At 42.1% G+C, this 10422-nt stretch overlaps 1 protein-coding gene across 1 annotated transcript; it reads right to left on the reverse strand.

The window, feature by feature from the left end:
* Window positions 1–2057: 2057 nt before the first annotated feature.
* Window positions 2058–9344, reverse strand: DYNLT3 (dynein light chain Tctex-type 3). Its single transcript, XM_039552090.1, has 5 exons — window positions 9240–9344; window positions 8203–8244; window positions 6271–6394; window positions 5246–5323; window positions 2058–4266 (listed from the first exon to the last, which is right to left on the reverse strand). The coding sequence occupies exons 1-5, from the start codon at window positions 9267–9269 to the stop codon at window positions 4190–4192; spliced, it is 351 nt and encodes a 116-aa protein (XP_039408024.1). The 5' UTR covers window positions 9270–9344; the 3' UTR covers window positions 2058–4189.
* Between the last annotated feature and the right edge of the window lie 1078 nt (window positions 9345–10422).

Here is a 10422-nt window from a genome sequence, read left to right on the forward strand (position 1 = left end):
GAAAAACTGGTTGGGGATAAATTGGGGATGGGGTAAACTTAGGAAAGGGTTCATATTGGGTATAGGGTAAAAGGGAAAGGTGGGATTAGGAAAGGGAGGCTGTACGGGGTGCTTATAATGGGGATATTGTCTAACATGACTACGATTTTTAGCATATATACTGCCTTTCACAGAAGCACCACGAGGCCCAGTGACCTCTGCTGCTTGTAACCCTTTCTTTCCTCACACTATCTTAAACTCTACTACTTCTCCATCCCCTAAGCTTGGGATATATTTTTCAGGGTTATTCTTTTTAATGGCAGTTCTATGAACGAATAAATCTTCCCCTGTATCATCTCGTGTTATAAATCCATAGTTGTTTTTGACATTGTACCATTTCACAGTTCCTGTGATTTTCATTGCTAGAACTTCCTCTATCACGTGCTTGCATGTTTGTCGTGACTGCTCATGACCCTGTTTCTTTTTAGAAAACTTTAATGTACAAATAAAGCTGCTGCCACATATGTATCCTGTGTCTGAAAACAGATGCTTGGTGGAACATGTGAGCTAAAACCTCCAGTTACTCAATGGTGATTTAGATTCATTGAAGTATAAAAAAATCTCCTTTTGTTTGGCTGCAGCCGTCTGTGAGGAAGAAACCTTTCCATACACTACCAATGTCCACAGACACTCACCTGGCATAGACCCAGCAGGCAGAGCAGCTCACAGGCAACAATATCAGGTATAAATGTGACTGCACAGCTTTGGTGCCACTGTACAACTGGGTTTATTGCTGCATATACAGGATATTGCATCTGAGCTCAGATACTCCCAGAGAGACAAACTGGTGCTGGCTTTGAGCTGGGAATGTCCTGCAGCACACAGGCAGAGCTTCCTGAGTCAGAATATTCTGATGGGGGTGTAGACTGGCTCTGTACTTGTATCACAGCATGACTGTGCTAAAAAACACCTCTCCAAATTAAATGGGAACAAAATGACCTGGTCAGACTGCACAGGAGGCAGCAAGGCACATCCCAATAATCAGGTAAGAATTGCTCATTACAGGAACTGCTCTCGAATTAGAACAAACCCTGTCTGCCTCTATATGGCAGCCACTGTACTGATGCATACAGGCTACCAGGAGCTAATGTTCTCTTTTATACTGTATTTAAAATATCAGTGTGCTGACATTCACATCCAACCCCACATTGCCTTGCTGTGGGCTGGGATTTCAGTGGCTTCTGTGAAGTGCTTTAGATTGCCTGAATCTGAGTTGAACACATCAGACTTCGTACTGGTGGCACAGATCGAGTGTAATGGTATCACAGCCATCAGAAAGGTAATGAGTCACTGGCAGACACCCGGCAGGCAATGAGAAGGAAAGTAACAAATCTGCTCCCTAACTTTCACACTTCCTCTGTTTACATTACCAAAACCTGGGTGGGAAGAACAGCAGGTGTCTTTCATCATGAAATCATACGTGGGAACACACAGCTCCATACACGTGGGCTGCACCTTAATGCAAACCCTTCTGTCCCGTTAAAAAGACCCCCATTGTTAACCATAACTCATACCCCTGATTGCCACAACAAAGAAAACTTGTATTTATAGAAAATACCAGTGAAATGTTGTGGGCTTTCATAGTCTGCAATTCATAACTTTTATTCTTGAAATTAACTATTTGGAAAAGCAGATAATAATGTTCAGCATTTGTTAGGAGAGTTAAAAGTAGCTCTTTGTACCTACAGAGTGGGGGAAAGATGGAAAACTAATTAAGTTTACTAGGATGTGATGCAGAATGAAAATACTTTTCCCAGTTTCATAATAATTTTTCTGTAGTAAAAAAGCTTTAACATGCATCATCAAGACACAGTAGGGGGAAGAAGTCTGAGAAATGAGTAGACCAGAGGTATAAGAAATTAGGGCAAGCCTGGGAACAAGGCTTTGACAAGATCTTGTCTCTAAACTGCAGCTTCAATGTATTTCCCAAGTTCTCACTGTTATATACAAGTGAAGGGAAGTAAGAGGAATATTTTTCTCAGTTACTTTTTATATTGATCAAGAACACAAAGCAAAAATACAACTAAGGCAAAACTTTATTTTTTTGGTAGAAAGAAAAATGAAACAGTCATATAATTAAGCAGTATTTTCTAGGGTTCTTCTGCAGGAGGACCTTCACCAAGCCTCATTAAACTGATAGTCTCACTCAGTGCATCTGGCTTTCAAGTAAAGCAAAAATACTAAATGAGATTACAAGTGGCTATGTGGAATATTTCTTCTGATCATTGCACCTCAATACCTATAAAAGGAGCACAACAGCCACCACTGTTTTTACTCACCCACTTCTTTAACCATATTGATCAGACCAAACCTTTTCCAGTTGCTACCCCACATATTTTTTTCACATTGCACAATCCCAAATATCGTAAAACTAATGTATTTTTGTCAGTTCCACAATTTGGTTCTTGAATGCTCGTACCTAATTCAGAAATTTCTGTTCTAACCCAAACAATGCTTAATTATTAATCTACATTTGAAGGTCAGTACAACATACACATACATCTTAACACTTGCCTTTGGCAAATGCAGTATTACAGTATTCATTTTACTCGCACTTCGGTAAAAGCAGAATTTTATTTGTCTGCAGAGCAAGGTATTTTGAACAGTATTGTAAACTACACATACACAGGGGTCCTTCTGTAGTGTCACACTAGCTATACATATACACAATTTAAGCAGCAAAATATTCTTTAGCTTGCTCTTTGCACAGGACACTTGTTTCATACCCTAATAGTCAGTTATCTGAAAAACAACCAAAACCAAACAAAACTGCGTAATAGTGCTTTAATATTCATTTCTTAAAATTCAAAACAGCCCTACAGTAGCTGTTAGGTAGTTACCAGCCTCTTTCAAAGACATACAGTATAAACAAAAAACTCTATCCTTAAGCAGCATCTGAGAAAACAACTTAATGCAGCTGCCACTTAGTGGCAGCAATCATTTAGGCATTTTTGGTATTGATACATCTCTTTATCATATAATTTGTGCATTTATCAACAAAAATGTAGGCCCCAATCCAGCAAATACTTGCAGGTGTGCAAATGCTTTTCTTCCACGTGGAATACTTCAAGTTAAGACTCATCAGATGAGCAAAGTTAAGAACTTGCATAAATCTTTAAAGGAGGGGAATTCTTAGTGCTCAAAACTTTACTTCACAGGACTAAAATCCAATTCTAGACCTAGAGAACGTAGGAAAAACTCTTAGAAAGAACAGATATGTTACTTTGATAAATGCTTTCAAAGCTAACAAGAGCCTCTAGAAATGTGTGTGCCTTCTCACTGATCACTTTAATCCTACTTGGAGTGTGGGTGCAGTCATATTGCCCTAGCTCCTGGCTACTGCATAAGGAATCAATAAAGTGCTTGTCACAAATTCTGTAATCATGGAATAAAATCAAATTTAAGTACCTTCAGAATGTTTTCAGGTCTATAAATGATGAATTAAGGGCTGGTGTCAGATCCCCAGCATGTTTCCCTGAATTGCTAACAAATATTATGCTCTTCATTTGAAGACAAATTAGAATTCTGCTAGGACAGGGTATATTTCACCTCTGTCCCAGCAAAGTTCTCCTCTGCCTCCAGGGGAAAAGCTTACCTGGATTTAGTGTCCACGTAAACATCCATGCTTCACCAAAAAGTGATGCTCATGCAATTTCACAAGCACCAGCATTCAAAGGGAGAGTTTGCTTTGTTTAATGAAGCATGGAGAACCAGTATTGTTTACAGTATATCCACTCTGAATTGTGTTCATAATTTGTTCCCAAAGGCACCATAATCCTGAGAGGTCTTGCTTGCCTTTTGATATTTCCTTTGATTTGATGTGTTTTGTTCCTCTGGAATAAAATATCTTTGATATTAGCTTTGACATAAATTCTACTGATCTTTGTGGCACCTTCTCATTAACATACTTCTAAATATTTAAATTACTAAAACTTTCTCTTTAGATAGATACATATATATATATTAAATTTCTTTTGCTAGCTTTCACATAACTAATCTATGAGAACTGGCTTAGACTGTATGCTCTCTGTAGAGAACTTCTGTATGCTCCTCATACAGAAACAAATAAGAGTTTGAAATATTTAGCCATATGTTACGATGATTTTTTTTTTAAAGGCTTCGGTGTTGCTTCTATTTCTCTTCCAGTCAGCTACAGGACAATAGCAACAGCAAATACATTGACAATGCAGTTCATGGTTCTGTTTTCCCATCTCACTGTGCAGGTTCCTGGAAGAGATTATTACAAAATTAAAATAGAATTCCATTGTCTTTACTACAGTCACATTATTGCAGTGTAAATTATGCCAGATTAGTATAAATATTTAAATTGTAATTTAAGGGAAATATGTTATCTTGGCTATAAAGAGACTAAACTCCCCCAAACATTTTCATTAACTTATACATTGTTTGCTACCCAACATGAGCCTTGAATGCTTAAGACAGTTAACAGGACAACACCATTCCAGTATCTTTCTTTAAAAGCTGGACTTGCAAAAATCCTTGAAATTCCCATACTGAAATTGTCATGACAGTCAGACAAGAAATCAGACAAGGAGACATGAAGATTAAACTGTGTTTGTTTACTTAACTTCATATCATGATTTTTTTTTAAGCTTGGTTGACTTTTTGAAGCTCTCTGTTTTAAACCTTGCACCCTCCTCTAAAAAGATCATTCTGAATCTGTGACAGACAACAAATTATTGTAATATTGTTTCCCTGTAATATTCTCAACCTGTGAAAAAGTCCATTTAGAACTAATTGTGAAGCAATACAATGCATCCAAAGCCTGGCTGACAGTTAAGCAGCTGAAACACATACTCTAAGTCAAACTATTTCTACTTTTCACTAAGTTCTTTTTTCCTCCAAAGTACCTGTCCCCTCACAGCAGGCAGATATGTTTAGGACTACCCACATGTATTTACTATGAGCAACGTTTTCTGCCGCTTCAGCTGAGAGAATTAAATGTTTTGACTCTTGTTTCAGAATGAAAGGCTTTCCTATTCCCACTTCTCGCAATTTACAAAGCAACTGCTCTTAATGCAGGCACTGACTGGTAACATTTCTATTGGGATTGTAAACAAGCATCTCATCCTGAAAGATGCTGTTTCCACAGCCACTCCTGAAAATGTTCAACCCAACTACTACAGCTGAGCAAGAAGTAATGTTTCTCTGACCACAAATTTTCTGTTCAGACACAGAAACTTACCATCAGTTGTGGTATCCCAGAAGCATGAACTTGCTGTGTGGAGACCAGCTCCACTCCTCTGCATCACTGCACAGGTAACTGCAAGACACAGTCATAAAACCAGGGAATTAATTATTAAAGCAGAAGAGGTGAATCACTCAGCATTTACAAACTCAAGCCAGTATTACATTTTCAAAAGGCTGGCACGTGGCATTCAGGTAAGACAAAACCTTTTTTGACAATCCCTTTGCCCCCAGTATTTTCCTTAAGAACTTGTTACTTATTTCATCATTATTTTCACTCACATGAAGACAACAGCTTCAACAAAACACTTGCTAATAGGATTATGGGTTTTAATCTTTTAAACTACTTAGATATGGCTTGGCCCATCAGAATGGGATTGCAGGTGCTGTCCTCACAGGTACAGCAGAAGTCATACTTGATGAGAGTTGTTTCCCAAAAATACTTATTGACCCCTCTCTGAAATCACACCCCAGTAATGTGCAGCTTTTCTAGATGGACCTGCAATGGTCACAAAAGTACTGACAACCTGAGTCCAAGACTTTCAAAACAGAACAGAGTGTAAACACTTGCCATTACATCAGCACCTCACAAAAGGACCAAAGTGGCTTAAACTTTTTTATTTACCTTTTTCCTTCCACAGGTATACACATAAATATAACGGGACATGACCTTGCATACAGGACTAAAGTCTTCCAGAGGTTTGTATTTATAGGAGGCTTAATCCGACTGAAAATTTATTTAAGGTAGCAATTTTTTCCTGAACTGACACTAAAAGGTTGACACAATTGTCTTGGGGTTGCTCAACAATCAGGAAAGACCATGTAACATGTAATCTGTGTTAAGTGTTGCCAGGATGCTCAGCCCAGGTAAAACTGCCACAGCTTTACCGCAGGTATTACTAAAAATCTGTGTAACAGAAGAGTTCAGGTACCTGCTCTGCTTTGTTTATAGGGTTCCCCTGAACCTTTTGGCAATTATTTATTGTGACTGCCTGTGGTACAAGTACAGCTGCTTGTACTTACCAATGTACTTATAGGTTTTCCCAAGTTTCACCAGATGTGTCAGCGACTGTTCTACTATAGCAGCAGTCCATTGGTTGACTTTGTTGTGATTATAATCTGCCTTGCCTAAAACACTTTCTATGCACTAAAACAGAGGGGAAAAGATATTACAGTAAACATACTTCAAAATGTAGAGTCTTAAAATGTTTTGCATAATCTGAGGAATTTTTTTCTGACAATTAGGTTACTTTAAATCACTCAAGCTCATCAAGTATCAGTTGCTGAATGGGAAGTCAAATGACCCTTCTTGAAAATTTATTTTTAGTACATATTTATCACAATATCACAGGAATAAAAATGAGGCTCTGACTAAACATTTCTTGCAGGAAATGCCTCAGCCATATGTTTTGGATACAAGTGAATGGATCTATTTACCAGTGAAAATCCTAACGCTGTTCCTAATGACTGCCTGCTCCAGCTTGGCTTTCAGAAGCTGCTGTAATGGGGATGACACTAATCAGCTTGGGCTGGCCAACCTTTCAGCAAGATTCCAAAACCTTTAGAGCAACAGTGACAGCAGTGAAATGCACATCCCTGCTTAAAAGATGGGAAAGGTATGAGAGATACTCAAGGATCGTATCTTGCAGCACAAGAAACATCTGAGCTGCTTGAAAATTGGATGATCTCTCACAGCTACAGATTGGCCAGTCTTGCTTAAACTTAAAATGATTGAATAAAAATCCTTCTCTCAAACTGTAACTCTTAAATTGCATTCTCTGCTCCTAAGAAATTCAGAATTATGTGCTGATGGATACTTCTTAAAGTTGAGGAATTCGCTTAAGAAACACAACCCTGGAAAAGGTGAGGGAAATAAAACTGTGTTCTCCTCTGATTCAGTGAGATGTATCCCATGCACTAATCCTCCATTAACAGGCTGTGTAAGAGAGCTGTGTCCCAGATTTTGAAAAGCTCAGTTAATTCTGACCACATTGTACAAAGTTGGCCAAAGGAATCAGCGGAAACAAACATTCACAAAACACAACAGAAGGCAGAAGAGGGACAAGAACTCTCAGGGATTTTGGTCCTTCCAGAAATATACCCAGTGCTGGAGCTCCTTGGCCCTGGTTAAGCTTCCAATAAGAGGCAGAAACACTTGGCTTTACTCCCAGTGCCTGAAGACTGTGTCACACCGTATTTGGCTTTACAAGGCAGGAACAGTTACATAAAGGGCTGAATTGTTGTTTATCTGACATCCAAGAGCTTGCTGTTGTGTACTGGAGCAGCTTCAAAAGTGCAGGTGGGAGAGGACCTGCAGAGCCCCTCTAGAAACTCCTGTCTCAAAACACCACTTCCCCACAAAACCTCAGAGCATCTGTAAGCCCCAGGCTCCTCATTAGTCACTCTCTAGTAAGTAGGTATTTAATTTAGACTATCAGGCTGCTCATTCCAGCCTGTTCTTTCTCTGTAAAAATGTTTTTTAAAAGCTAGAACAAGGAGCTCATAGAGTGCAACCTCCCACACATGCCAAGGCTAACTCCCAAGTCCGATAACACTGTTCAAAGCCTTGTCCAGTCAAGTTTTAAAGATCTCTAAGGATGGAGACTCCACAAGCTCTCCCTGCAGCCTCTCCAGAGATTGGATTCTGTCTAGCTGGATATAGGGGAAAAGACAAATCAGAGTGGATTTCCCTTGCAGCTTGTGACTGTCACCCAACTCTTTCCACTGTAATACAAATCTGGCTCTCCTCTCATCTACCTTCTCCTCTTTAGGCAGTTGAAGACAGCAATCAGATGAACCTTAAAGCAGCTCCAAGTTAATCACTGTCTTTATATAAATACTAATTCTATATCATTTTATATTTATCTGGGATGGTCAAGGAAAATAACTGCTTTCACTACAGGGCAAGGTATGGTAAAGAATTTCTTTAAAATACAGCTGTTAGTTAAAACATACCTCTTTAACTATGTTGTGGGCCTCGTCAGCATTGAAGATCATCTGCAACAGAAGTTAATTATTGTGATTTTTTGTCAGAAAAGTAAACAAAATATAGTTTTACTCTAAGGAACTGATTAGGGTCTGGTTATTTGCATTGTAGTCTGTTAGTATAATTTTTAAATCTTACTTTTTTCCCCCGGTTCCATACATATATTATTTAGTATTGCTTTTCTAGTATGCTTGAGTGGGACCAAAAAGCTCAGACCTCAGTGAACTTCGAAACAGGTTCACTTTACATTTTCCGTAAAGATCAAATTCCACCATGTCTATGCTTGTCGTGGGAATATTCTCCAGGAAAAAACTAAATAACAAATCTTCTCCTCTGGGTCTTAACTTGTGTTTTTACTGGAGTCACAAACTTGCTAACCCACAGGTTACCTCTTGCTTCCCGAGGGTAAAACACGGTTTTGCAAACCTAATATCAAAAAGACTGGTACGCACAGTTATTACCATACCCAAACACCTTTCTCAAGCACAGAAAAAGCTTGCAGGTTTTAATGTCTCCTATTTTCTACTCTATCCTGCTCATGGGCACTTGGCTTGGCTCCCAAAGGAATCACAGCACGTTCCCTTGTGCCACCCGCCACTTCACAGCCACGCATTCCAAACACTTGGGCAGGGGCAGAAACCTCAAGGGCATTAATGTTTGTTTGGGGTTTTGTTTTATTTTTAAATGAAAACTGGTGGCCAGAGCCCTGAAGCGGCGGCCGGGGAGGGATCGGCTCCTCCGCTCGAACCGGCAGGACCAGCCCGCGGCTCTGACCGGGCCCGGCACTTCTCGGGGCTCTCCCAAGGAAATGGGATTTTTCCCCAGGAAAAATGGCCGCGGTCTGACAGCCCCGCGGCAGCGTCCCGCACCGCGGCTCCTTCCCAGAGGGAACATCCACCCGCAGCCCCGGGCAGGCCGGCGGGCCGCGGGCCCGGCCCCTCCGGCGCGGGGGGCTGGGGCGGGCGGAGGGTCCCGGGCACCGCGCCGGGCGAGGCGACGGCCCTACCTCGTCGTTGTGGGGGTGAAAATCCTCCATGGCCCCGGCACGGGCGGTGGTGCTTCCGGCAGCGGCGGCGGCGGTGGCGGTGGCGAGTCCTGCGCGGCTCCGCCTCCGCCGGGCGGGCAGGGCCGGGCCGGGCCGGGCCGGGCCGGGCGGGGCTCCCGCCGGAGGCCGGACCCGCCCGCACCGCGGGGACCGGGAGCGGGACAGGCCCTGCCGAGCCGGGAAGGGAAGGAGTGGAAAGGTCCCCAGCACAGCAAGGACAGGGACATGTTGGAGAGAGGCCAGAGGTGCCACCAAGTTGGTCAGAGGGATGGAGGAAAGGCTGGGAGAATTGGGGCTGTTCAGCCTCCAGAAGAGAAGGCTTTGGGGTGACCTAATTGCGGCCTTCCAGGAGCTGAAGGGAGCCTACAGGACAGATGGGGCTATTTACAAGAGCACGTGGTGACAGGCCAAGGGGGAATGGCTTCAAACTGAAAGAGAGTAGGTTTAGGTTAGATATTAGGAAGAAATTCTTAACTGTGAGGCTGGTGAGGCACTGGCACAGGTTGCCCGGAGAAATTGTGGCTGCCCCACCCTGGCAGTGTCCAAGGCCAGGTTGGACGGGGCTTGAAGCAACCTGGGCTAGTGGAAGGTGTCCCTGCCCATGGCGGGGTGGTTGGAACAAGATGGTGTTTAATGTCCCTTCCAAGACAAACCATTTTCTGATTCTGTGACTCTCTGAGAGAGTGCTCCTCCCCTGGCCCCTCCGCCGGGGGCAAGGGATATCGGGGCTGCCGCTCCTGCGGCTCTCGGCATTGCCGGACAGCCTGGCACAGGCACTGCGGGTGAGAACAGTCCCTGAAAAGAGCGGAGAACTTTTCTCTGTTGTGTTACTGCTGTGGGGAAGCCCTTTGCTGGGCTTCAGAGCTCGCCCAGGAGCGGCTTCTCCAGAGGAGCCCTCACACCCCTCTGCGTTCGTGCGTTCCCCTTCCTCTCCCTCTGCTTGGAATGAATTTGTGTCAGTTTCCGACACAAAGTTACCATTATGCACCGGTAATGTTGCCACCAAAGTTACAAAAATGGCAACGTTTAATTTCAAGTTCTTTAAATTCTCCTTCATTATAAAGAATTGATCTTGAGTTTTATTTCACTCAATACACATATACACACACACACACATATATATAAATATAAATACATCAGATCT

The sequence above is a fragment of the Corvus cornix genome, chromosome 1 (assembly GCF_000738735.6).
Source record: "Corvus cornix cornix isolate S_Up_H32 chromosome 1, ASM73873v5, whole genome shotgun sequence".
Taxonomy (NCBI): Eukaryota; Metazoa; Chordata; class Aves; order Passeriformes; family Corvidae; genus Corvus; species Corvus cornix.

What these genes read in the sequence shown, in the direction of transcription:
- DYNLT3 (XM_039552090.1), bottom strand. Translation starts at nt 9,269, where the DNA reads ATGGAGGATTTTCACCCCCACAACGACGAG. An exon ending in GAAAACCTATAAGTACATTG is followed by an intron (nt 5,324 to 6,270) that starts GTAAGTACAAGC and finishes TGTGTCTTGCAG; the next exon opens with TTACCTGTGCAGTGATGCAG. An exon ending in CTGGGATACCACAACTGATG is followed by an intron (nt 4,267 to 5,245) that starts GTAAGTTTCTGT and finishes AATCTCTTCCAG; the next exon opens with GAACCTGCACAGTGAGATGG.